General features: G+C 39.4%; 2 protein-coding genes and 1 pseudogene across 2 annotated transcripts; 2 read left to right on the top strand and 1 right to left on the bottom strand.

The window, feature by feature from the left end:
• LOC136762905 (toll-like receptor 3) lies at positions 1 to 1,224 on the top strand (annotated as a pseudogene).
• Positions 1,225 to 1,871: 647 nt separating this feature from the next.
• On the top strand, positions 1,872 to 2,969 carry LOC136762906 (toll-like receptor 13). The gene is given in 1 exon segment (XM_066716502.1): positions 1,872 to 2,969. A coding segment is annotated over 1 exon segment (747 nt). The 5' UTR covers positions 1,872 to 2,167; the 3' UTR covers positions 2,915 to 2,969.
• A 4,193-nt stretch (positions 2,970 to 7,162) lies between these two features.
• LOC136762903 (toll-like receptor 13) lies at positions 7,163 to 11,408 on the bottom strand. Its single transcript, XM_066716500.1, has one exon. The coding sequence runs from the start codon at positions 11,213 to 11,215 to the stop codon at positions 8,345 to 8,347; it is 2,871 nt and encodes a 956-aa protein (XP_066572597.1). The 5' UTR covers positions 11,216 to 11,408; the 3' UTR covers positions 7,163 to 8,344.
• Positions 11,409 to 12,424: the final 1,016 nt, after the last annotated feature.

The following is a 12,424-nucleotide window of genomic DNA, read 5'->3' as shown; positions in this document are numbered from 1 at the left end:
TTCCCTTTTTTCTACAGTCTACTTCTTCTTCTGCAAAAACCTCAGATTCTCCATTCCTGTACACAGCCTTGTCATCTGATACCTCATCCTGTTCACCTCCTAAGAAGAGAGTTGAGGTGCTGCAACAAGCATCGTAAAATCCATTCATCTAAGTATAAAGCCCAAATTGAACTGAAATGGGCGGGATGTGGATTGTCTTGACTTTCTCTTTCCTTCATCTCTGCCTGTTATCACCAGGGGCGGGCTACTCCTTCAAGAACTTCACAGCTCATGGAACTTTGAAGATCACGGGCTTGAAGGTCCTTTGCTTTCAAAGAGGATTCCTATACGTGCCTCCCTACATCCCACACAACACAAAATTCTTAGACATCTCTGGAAATCATATTTCCCACTTAAAAAAGGGGACTTCCCAAGTTTGATATACATGACCGAGCTGAACGTGTCTTGTAACCAGGTAGACAGAGTGGACAACGGCACCTTTGAGGACCTGGTGTCACTGCGCTTGCTGAACCTGACCCAGAACAAGCTGAAAGTGCTTTCTGGAGAGATGTTCATTTGCCTGACTAACCTGATTGCTCTGCAACTGGGGTGCAACTGCCTACACAGGATTGATTTCTCTGCATTTCAGTTGGTGCCCCACATCTGCATTTTGAATCTAAGTGGGAATGCACTGCAGCAGCTGGAGAAAACAATGCCTGCCCTGCTGCTTTCTAACCTGAAACAGTTGTACCTGGCAAGCAATCAGTTTTCCCAATTCAACACTGACAGCTTTTACAATATTTCTCTTGGCTTGACCACACTGGACATGTCTGCAAACCCGTTCTCTCATTTTACAATCACAAAACCCATCTTCCCCCAGCTTGCATGTCTGAGCCTCAATTATGCAGGAGTAAATCGAAGTCTGGAATGGGAAGTCGGAAACCACACTTTTCTACATCAGCTGAAGAATCTCTGCTTGAATGGTATCCACATGGATGCACAGGGAATCAAACCAGTCATAACAAGCCTGACCAACTCTTCCTTAGAAAATCTGCAGCTTAATCAGGTACCCCAGAAAGACCTTGAGAACACTTTACAGCACGCCTGCCATTTACTCCCAAGACTTCGAACTCTCAGTCTGGAAAATAACAATTTCACAATTCACAATTCAATTTAAGTCTACTGACACGGTGCTCAAAGCTTATTAATTTGTATTTATCACACAATCTTCTTAAAAACCTTTCAGAGATTACCACTGAACACATGCCTTCTTTGGAACTGTTGTGTTTGTCTTTCAACCAGCTGGAAGAAGTTCCAAGTGCCATTACACATTTACCAACACTCAAGTCTTTGGATCTCAGCAACAATGGGATTGAACATATAAAACAAACTGAATTCTCCAACCTAAATAAGCTAACAAGTCTGAATTTAGTGAATAACAACATCCTAAGCATCACTGGTTCTCCTTTTCTATATTTGCTCAATCTAGAGATGTTAAGTCTGGGCAACAACTATCTAAGAGAACTTCCCAAATCATGGTCTTCTACTTTGAGTAAATTACAGTACTTAGACCTGCATACAAATAAGATTAAGTATGTGGATAATGACACCTTCTACAACCTGAAATATTTAAAAACATTCAACCTAAAAACAAATATCATATCCCATATCGACCCTGGAGCTTTCACAGGACTACAGACTTTGGAGTCGCTCAATATAGGAGATAACTTAATTCATAAAGAAGCCCTAAAATCAGGGGATGAATTCACAGGCAAGCCTCACCTAAAGACTTTAAGTATGTTTAACAACTTTCTTTGCTACAACAGTACAGATGAGCTTAAAAAGCTACCTTTCTCTGAGCTCAGTTCTTTAATATACCTGTTCATCAACAGCCAAGGGCCAGATTCCATCAAATTTATTCAAAGGTTTACATTCCTTAAGGGAACTGCATGTTGGGCACCTAAGTATAGATTATGTTCACCGTGATACATTCCTCTATACTCCCAAGTTAGAATATTTAGATATCTCAATCGATTACCAACTTTTTCAAGTAGTTCCTTTCCTGCAAATCCTCCATCTTAATACATTGTGTCTAGACTTGCTTGATTTTATCATTCGTGCCAACTTGACCAGGTTCAAGTTTCTATCAGCTACGGACAATACGCTTCACACCATTACTGAAGCCCAGATGAAATCTCTCCCTCTGCTCAGATTCCTGGACCTGGGGAAGAACCCTTTCACATGTAGCTGTGAAAATGCCTGGTTTCTGAACTGGTCATTGAAAGTTGTTGAAACCCAGGTCAGCAACTTCCACATGTATGACTGCAGCTTTCCTAAGACTTCTCAAGGAAAGCCCCTGGCAGATTTTAAAACAGAATCCTGCATCTTAGACTACGACTTCATCTGCTTTGTCTCCTCATTCTCATTCATTACTCTGACGCTCTTGGTTACTTTCTTCTACCACTTCTTGCACTGGCAAGTCTAATACGCCTACTAGACTGGGGTCTTCAGGGAACTTCTGCCCAACCTGGAGCAGGACCAGGGCTGGAAGCTGTGTCTGCACCACCGAGACTTCAAGCCTGGCAGGCCCATCATAGACAACATCGTGGACGGCATCTACAAGAGCCGCAAGACCATCTGCCTGATCAGCCGCCACTACCTGGAGAGCGAGTGGTGCTCCCGGGAGATCCAGGTGGCCAGCTTCCGGCTCTTCGACGAGCAGAAGGACGTGCTGATCCTGGTGTTCCTGGAGGACATCCCTGCCTGCCACCTCTCCCCCTACCACAGGATGAGGAAGCTGGTCAAGAAGAGGACCTATCTCGCCTGGCCAAAACATGAGCAAGAAACCAGAATATTCTGGCAGAAAGTAAATGCAGCTCTGAAGATCCATGATGATGTAAAAGAAGAGAATCCTATTCTGGCTGGTATAGAGTAATTGTCTGTCAGTCTCCAGTTGGTACATTTAAATGTTCTTTATTCCAGATTTCTTTGCATGGTATGTGATTATTACATTTAATTATGAATCATATGAGCCTGACAAGATAGTACAATAAAGAATGAAAAATCGATAGGGAACTACATTAATTAAATTGCAGAACTTAATCAATGAATTTCCTTCAATGATACTTAGTTTAAATTGTATTTGTAAATAAATGATCAATTAAACAGTATACTAAATGAAAAATGCTCCAACTTCAGAATTTTTACAAATGTGACCTTACTTTTCTTTAGATTACATGTGTTTTTCTTCCATTTCCACTAATACACATTCCATTTTATTTAAGAATAATCAGAGTATTTAAATTTTTAATTTAAAAATGATGGAATATGTCGTATCTATGGTGTCTAATTTTTTATTTATTTTTTCTGTTTCAGCCAAAATTTTGTCCTTGTACTTTCTAGATACAAATACATTGTAGCTATACATTTCTTTAATTCTTTTCAATCCTTTGCCTTCCTTGAAATTGATATTCCCCAGCAAGGAACCTATACAGGGCCAGATAAAGTCCTGGTTCTGGGGCTGAGAAAGTCCATTTGCCTTGTCAGTCCCAATTTCTTCTAGAAAGAATGTAAATGTGAAACAGTTTAAAACAGAAGACTGATTTGTGAGCAAGCTAGCCTGGAGTTTGAATTTGTGTTTTAGAATTCAAAAGGCAGCTGGTTTCACTCCAGCAAACATTAAAGAAATTATTAGGCAGAGATATTATTGTTGAGAAGAAGAAAAAAAAATGATAGGGGGAAAAAAAATTATGACCATCTGTTGTTTGAAAGGCTTCCACTGGGCATAACTCCTGATCTGGAATGTATTATCATGATTATACACCACTGCCCATTTTGATTAATTTAAAAAATATAAGAGAGAGCATGAAAGGTTTCGTAAATTTGAAAACATAAAGGTTTCCTTTTTTATTCCTTCTTCTCCTTTTTTATTTTGTATTTGTGGTTTTCAAAACAGTTATAAAACCGTCCAAGGGAGACAAATGACACCATAATATTTCAGCATGTTCTCTTTGCACACAGGTTGATGAGAATAAAATAAATCTGCGCAGTCCATTTGCGCAGTCAGCGTTACATGCTCACACTTTGCGTAGATTCGCACAGAGCAGCAGTCGCTATGAAATCAGTTCCTCTCAAATCACCTCCAAGGTTCAGAACTTAACACTGACATGACATTGAGGAAGGTTTTAGAGACTGGGTCAGCTCCCCAAAATGAATATGAAGAAACAACATGTGTAATGCTGGCCTTGTGCATGGGACCCATGTTTGCACTAGCTCTTGGTTTCACATATATCCCCCTCCCCCAGGCCAAGTCTGAAACTGAATCCATCCTGTCTGATTTGACCAATTTGCCCTTCAGTTTCAGTACAAAATTAACAGTGACAGAGAAAAGCTTTCCTATTAATGGGTCTTAGTGGGTGAAATCATGCTGTGTGGGGTAACACTGACATAATCAAGCATGTGCTGTTATCATGGTGTGTAAATTTAAACAGCTTGAGTACTTTCCTTCAAAACAGTTATATTCTCCTTCAGACATGCAAGAAACTTGAAAGCAATTCTCATAAGGGACATTAGATGCAATTGTAATGAGGGCGAGAGCTGTCAATCAGTATTAAAAGTTCTTCCATCCAGCCGCTATTCCCTCCCAATACTAAACTTAATCCTTGCAGTTGCTTCTATCTAATGTTTAAATGCAGCACTTTCCAACATCTGTGTACAAGCAAATACTTGAAACGCACCACAGCAGAGTTTTGGGGTTTATATTACAAAAGAGCCACTGAAAATCTGGATCTCTTTCAGTAGCAGTCCTGCCTGACAGAAATAATGACATCTTCATTATTAAGTTCTAAACAAACACACCCCCTCACACCAATGGAAAAATCCAATGTTAACAAAGAGCAAAAAAAAGGCAAAGCAAAACAAAACAAAACACAGGCAGAAACGGACTGGAATTACTGCTAACACATAGACACTCTCAACTATTATGCATTCATCTCTAGAAAAGGTGTTATTTTTTCAAATTTGTTTGTACATTATACCCATTCCTAGCAAGCACTAGCAGTGTCCAAAGCAACAACACTTTGCAAAGAACATATGAGCTCCAAATTAGGTTTTTAAACTATTACTATTGTCCATAGTGTCAGTGTGTGTCTATAGCTATGGAACAAATGCAATAAAATTACTCCGTGGTGAGAGTGGTAGACTGCAGATCAAATTCTCGACAGTGTAAGCCCCACAAAGAGCTGAATATATGAAAATTGTAGCAATGGAGAAAAAAATTATACACCTCCTTTGAATTGCTTAATTTAGGTTCCCTATACCCATCATTTCAATACAGAGAAACATAGACCACAGAGCCTGAAAAGCTAAATCTTTCGTTCTAAGTTCCTCTATGTTTATGCAGAATGAAAGTAATTATGTAATCGCTTTATGTCATTAGATGCTAACACAAACCACAGCGCAGAAAGAAAAAGTCCAAGACAGATTACAAGCCGATATTCGAAATTGCAAAGACGTCTCAACACTGGCTGAAGTGGAGGCCTTTGTTAGCTTGTGTTCTAAACCACACACTAGACTGAACTAGAGCCCCAATTCTTCTATATTATACTTATCGCACTTTAAAAATCAGAGTGCCAATTAATCTTTCCTAAGCAACAACATACTTCATATTAACGGAACAGGCCAAATTTACTTTGACTCAAGCCAAGAGTGAAGCCGCTGCTTGGGCCCGATCCTTGGAAAGAATCCTAGCAGTTGATGTTAGCAAGGCGGAAAGCTACTCCAATTGATTTAATCAGGTCAGCTTCAGAAATCAGCCTTTTTTCTTATTTTTCCATTGACATTGTTAAGCTTAAGAACCTGAAACTCCAAAGACAAGTGGTTACCTGAACATCTGTGGCCAGTAGGGAAAAACAAACGATCCTGTACAGCTGTTCATGTATGGCCTTGAAGGATAAAGACCTCCCTTTTGGAAAACCCAAGTGCACAGGTTTATATAAGAAGTTAAACAAGGGGGTTGTTCAACAAGTATGACATTTGCAATTGTGCAAAATGTTCCTACTCAAGAGGGTGTTTTGGCGACTGGCTAAAAAGGGCCAGAAGACACACTAGGAAACTCACGGCCAACAGATGACTTCATGGTTGAGTAGCTGTTGTTGTTGTTGTGGTTATTGTTGTTGCTCACTACTCTAAAACATCAATGGGAAATGACTTTTGGGTAACCCTCAGGGAGTTCCATAGGCAGCAAGACAACTTCTCCCAACATTTGTTAAGTGTTGCTTTTTCTTAGAGCATCACCATACCCAGTCCTTGGGACAGACCTGCAGCTTGTGGGTTTTGTGCCAGCTGAGCCCTCAATCAATAAATTAAATGCCTAATGGAACTAATAATCTACTCAATGCCAGCCCAAGTAAATCTGGATAATCCATGGCTCAGTAGGAACAGAAACATATGATACAGCGCCGAGGCCTATTTGTTTGGAAATCTTAAAAGTCCAAAAGTCCATAAAACAATGTACTGTTTAAATCTATGCCATTACCACTGAATGCTGTGTACGCTATTGAGTATCAAAATTAAAGTTCATGCCCACCTGGCAATAGTGTCAATGGAAGGCAGATTTCTGTTTTGTAAAGACCTTTTGTGCCTGCTAATGGCATGCACCTTGTAATATTTTAAATTAATACCCACAAACATACCACAGTGTTGGAGCTACAAGCTACAGAATGCAATAACTTATTTGCTACTCTTCATATCATGGCAAAGGAAATTTGCAAACAGTGGGCCTGTCAGTGTTGCTCTCTCAATAAACCAGCAAAGACTTATCTGAGTCTATTGGTATGGGTGGGTCTCTCAGTTTCTTTACATAGAACTACAGATTTCAAAACGTGGTTGCCAGACACAATTCTATACACTAAAGGCATTCAACAGAGTCAAATGTAGGCAAAGTTTTACCTCCCTGGTAACCTTCAGATAACATTTTTCTCTTTCCAGTGCTACATGAATATGAACGTTCCTCATTTTGACCTGTATAAAATAAGGGAGAATGCAAATACAACAACATATTCCAAAACCAAATGTATTCTCCTTAAAATTAATAATTCACCATTACATATAGTATAGCAATGTGGCATTTTATTAAAAAATACTAATGATAAAAATAAATGTAGTTTATCTTATAAATGACCACACAATCTGAATTACTAATACAGTACTTTGTTTGAATTTAGTAAATATATATACATTGCTTGGACTGACTTAAAGCAAAAAAGGTGGCTTATATATCTATATATAAAACATTGAAACAAATACACACACACACATATAGAAATAGATATTTTCCATTGCTGTACTTAATAAATAAAAGGAACAGCCTTATTGCATTTCACTCTAGGGAAACAATGTTTTCTGACAGATTGTATTGTTAAAAAAAATACAGGGAAAAAAGGTAATTATAATTAAAAGTGGCAATACACACTGCCAGCTCCAATACAAGCTGTACTAATGAAACATAAAAGCTAATATATGAACAGACATATCACACTGGTTTACCTCTACACATCTATCAATGCAGATTTACTCAGGTTAAGGTAACAAGCTTGAAATATCCCTCCCCTACAGCTGGCTAATACATCTGAGCTTATATCTCATGAAACCTGAAATGGTTCAAAATCATTTCCATCCCTGTCAGATAAGCCACTTCATAACAAGGTCCTTACAAAAAGTGAGCCATAACCAGTACACAAAGTATAATGGCTCCTCCTTGTGGCTGACACTAAGTACCTAATGCCTATCATTCAGATTCGATTTCTCGTTCTGCAGTTCCCTAAAATACACACTAGATGGAGGCAGAATGTAAAAGAACAGACACACAAAAGATGGATCCAATCAGCATAACTATTGATGTGTGGCCATATTGTTCATGAGTCAAAGGAAGTCTGAATTGCATAGCCTTCACCTTGTGTGAAAGGTTTAACTACCAAGCAGTTAAAGTTCCTTTAGTTTCTCACCAGTTTCTTTTAACATTGAATTTCTATTCAATCTGTCCATGCTACTACTTCAAGAACACAGAGGAATTGTGGCTGTTGTAATTGATTTGCTCAGACTGCTAATTCTGCATTCCAAATTCATTAGTAAAGGGTGGATTCCCACTGGAGACATACAAGAAGCCACTGATGAACACAAAGACAATCTTAAATGATGCATTTCGAACATACAAATGGTCGAGGGAGTGGCCTGATTAAATTGGGGATTTAAATTGTACTAGATTGTACTAAATTGTACTAACTGAAGTATGCTAAATAGCATATGTGTCAGTATGGGATATCCTAATTGTTAACATTGCTAAATAAAAGGGTGAAAACACTTAACTTCATTTATCGGTCCGCAACCCGGACAGAATAGGGCTTTCTTCATCAGGTTCCTCCCTGGTGTCAAGGGCTATGCTGAGTTTCTGCCAGAAAGTCCTGGTTTCTTGTTCATGTTTTGGCCAGGCGAGATAGGTCCTCTTCTTGACCAACTTCCTCATCCTGTGGTAGGGGGAGAGCTGGCAGGCAGGGATGTCCTCCAGGAACACCAGGATCAACACGTCCTTCTGCTCGTCGAAGAGCCGGAAACTGGCCACCTGGATCTCCCGGGAGCACCACTCGCTCTCCAGGTAGTGGCGGCTGATCAGGCAGATGGTCTTGCGGCTCTTGTAGATGCCGTCCACGATGTTGTCTATGATGGGCCTGCCGGGCTCGAAGTCTCGGTGGTGCAGACACAGCTTCCAGCCCTGGTCCTGCTCCAGTTGGGGCAGAAGCTCCCTGAAAACCCACAGCTCGTCATGCGTATTGTACGAGACAAAGGCATCGTATTCATAGCGTGGGAGCGGCCGCCCCTTCTGCTTCTTGTCATAGACGAACGCGAGGAAGAGGTAGTAGGCATAGAAGACCTGCCAGCGCAAGAAGTGATAGAAAAAGGAGACAAGCAGAGTGAAACTGATGAGAGTGGTGGTGGAAATGAAGCAGATGAACTCCAAGTCCACAGTGCAGGAATCCACTTTCAAGTCAACGAGTTTCATTCCTCTGAGATTAGATGGGTAGCTACAGGAAAACTTGTTCACATAGATGACTTGTGTGTAGGAGTCATGCAGGGACCAGTTCAAGAACCAAGCATTGTCACAGTCACAGGTGAAGGCGTTCTCCTGCAGGTCCAGGTACTTCAGTGCAGGCAGGGACTGGATGAGAGATTTATTGATCACATGCAGCTCATTTCCTCTGCCTCGCAAGATCTTCACCCGGGTGAGATTGGCCTGGATCAAGAAGTCAAATGATTGCTGCCGTGCCTGGGACAGAATGAATTCAGTAAGATTGGGTACTGACTGAAACACCCGGGGATCAAGGGTATTAAACACGTTTTTGCTAATATCAAGGAAAGACAAGTGAGGAGTGTAGCTGAAGGTATTGGGGTCTAGGAAGTTTATGTTCAGGTTTCCAGCATGGAGTTCCAGCAGGGAGTCCAACCCTTCTAAAAAGTTAACTGGCAGGTTCCTGAGGCCATCATGACCCTGGCTGTTGAAGGTCAGTCTCTTTAAAGACTTCAGTAAAAAGAAGGGTGGAGATTCAAGCTTTTCTGAGCTATAGAATTCTAAATAATTGTCAAAAAGTTGAAGCTCACTTAAGGAAGGCATTCCTGAGAAAACTTGATCTGTTCTTAGAGTATCTCTAGTAATCTTATTTGAGCCAAGTAACAATGTGGTTAAATTAACTAGCCCTTTAAAAGCCCCAGCTTCTATAACAGAAATTTGATTATCCACTAGATTCAGGAATGTAAGGCAATTTAAATTCTTAAAGGTTCCATTCTTAATAGAAGTTAGCTTGTTGGCCCTTAGCTCCAGAAACTCCATTTTACCCAAGCTAGAAGAGAATGGGCTATCAATATAGAGTATATTGTTTCCTCCAAGTTTAAGCTCTTGTAGACTCCACAAATCCTTGAACATAGAATCGGAGATTATAGTAATGAGATTATTAACTATGAAGAGACGCTTGAGTTTGGTCAAGCTGGCAAAATCAGAATTCTTCAGTTCATTGATTTTATTGTTACTAAGATCCAAGATTTCCAAGCTGGTGAAATTCTGAATTGCACTGGGGGTAGCACTCAGCTGATTGTTTGATAACCACAGGACACGCAACTGGGCATTTTTGCTAAGTGTGAAGCTGGTAAGATTATCTAGCTTGTTCCTTGATAAATCCAATTCATGCAGAACTAAGCAGGGCTCTAATCCAGCCTGGAGGCTAGACAGATCATTCCCTTGAAGGCTGAGAATCTTCAGTTTGGGGAGTGAAAGACAGATATTCTTTAACAGATCATCAAACACAGAAATGTTGTAATTGTCAAGCTTTAGATCTTCCAAAGAGCTACTGAGGCTTTGTAACACAGAGAGCAACTCGTGTCTTGAGACGTTGGTGCCATTTAGAATCAGCCTCTTCACATCTTTCAAGAAATACTTCTGCTGAAGAGCCCACTGTAGACCACTGTTTGGACCAGAATGTGAGAGATCTAAAGCCTCAAGCTTGGGAAGTATGTCTGTAGTAACATTAAATATTTGTAATGGATTCCAGGATAAATCAAGGAGTTTCAGTTCTAAGGGGGAATCTGACAGATCTTCTGTCTGGAAAGTTAAAAAACTGTTACTTCCCACATACAGTTCCTGGAGGTCAGGGGATTTTATGATGGGCTGAACATTCTCAAGATGGAGGAGATTATTGCTGGTTAAGTTTACAATCCTGATATGTTTGAAGAAGCGGAAGGCACCAGGATCAATTTTGCTAATGTTGTTTCCACCCAGCTGTAGGACAATGAGGCTCTCCAGACCCTGAAACAAGTTCCTAGAGAGCACTGTCAGTTTGTTCTTGGCCAAGTTTAATTCCTGCAAGGTGACCAGATCCTGGAAAGCCCCTTGCTCCACATGAGAAATAAAATTTTGGGATGCATTCAAAACCTTGAGGTTGGCAAGCTTTTGGAAGTCCTTGGTTGTGATCTGCGAAATATGGTTACCTGAAATATCCAGGCCTCTGACATTTTGAGGTAGCTTATATGGCACATGGAGAAACTTCATGTTGTAGCAAAGTACCTTCAGTCGGTCAGTGTAATCGAGAGAGCCGTGGACAGTGCAGTTCTTAATAGAGTAGCCAACTGCTGGGGCTATCCAGACCCACGAATGCAGTACTAATAACAGTGAGATCAGATAGAAAAGATGCATTCTGCCCTTCCAATATAGTTTGGATTTGTTTGTTCTCTGTTTCAAATGAAGAAGAAAGACATGAGCTAAGGCTTCCCTGAAAGTTGTGCCTGCCCTCAGAAGAACAATAGTATAAAATATCCAAAAGGAAGTCCAGTGGTTGCAGAACAAGTATTACTGGATTCCAGCTTAGGTTCATAAGCATCCTGTTAAACCCACCCTCTTCCTAATCTGAAACCTTTCCACAAAGACAAAAAATCAAATAACAAAATCAATAGCAATATAGATACATTAATACACATGCCACAGTCAAATGGAACTGAATGCATTTCTTAATCTGGTCTAGAAATTAAAATAAAAACAAAAGATACACAGTATATAGTATATATCATGATCAGATGATCTGTTAAGACCAGATAGGACTGAATTCTTGCAGTGTGTACAAATACACACTAGATGTCTATGTTTCACAGTATTTCACTATGTCAGTATTTGGCTTATTACACAAGCAATTTGGCACACAACTTGGTGACGTATACGGGCATTTACATCTATTAATCTATTACATATAAGAATTAAACAAAAGCAAAATGAACACAAAAAGGCAGCAACAACAAAATATTTTATTATACAAACAGTAGCACAACATTTTGACACTTCAATGTATTCTTCAAGGCCTACATTAAACATAAGAGCAGGTTCGTGCATGTTTTTTTATCATGTCCATATAGGACAGAGAAGTTACTTATTTCATGACAAAATTTTATATATATATATATATATAGATAGATAGATAGATAGATAGAGAGATAGAGAGAGAGAGAGAGAGATAGATAGATAGGTATATAGGTATATATATATATATATATATATATATATATATATATATATATATATATACATACATACATATATACATACAGATAGAAAGTCGAAGATAGATGAAGGCATGAAGACTTTGCTTAGGAAACTAACAGGAGAAAAAGTTAGAATTTGTTTGCAGACTGACTAAAGGAAATACAGAAATGTACCTTTTACATGTAAATATAGATGTAAATGCATATATGTAAGATAACTGCAAGTTTTTTTATATCCAAAATTGTATTTAATGAATCAATCAGTACTCTATTTCTATAACTCTAGAACTCTATAGAAGCTATACCACTATGTATATAGTGTTCTTTTCCATTAACATTAGCCTGGCAATGTGGTGTACATACCTTTTATGTC

The sequence above is a fragment of the Amia ocellicauda genome, chromosome 11 (assembly GCF_036373705.1).
Source record: "Amia ocellicauda isolate fAmiCal2 chromosome 11, fAmiCal2.hap1, whole genome shotgun sequence".
Taxonomy (NCBI): Eukaryota; Metazoa; Chordata; class Actinopteri; order Amiiformes; family Amiidae; genus Amia; species Amia ocellicauda.
Note: the sequence above shows the minus strand (reverse complement) of the source record. Positions and strands in the feature narration are given on the sequence as shown.

Coding starts and splice junctions, on each gene's coding strand:
- LOC136762903 (XM_066716500.1), bottom strand. CDS start 11,215: ATGCATCTTTTCTATCTGATCTCACTGTTATTAGTACTGCATTCGTGG.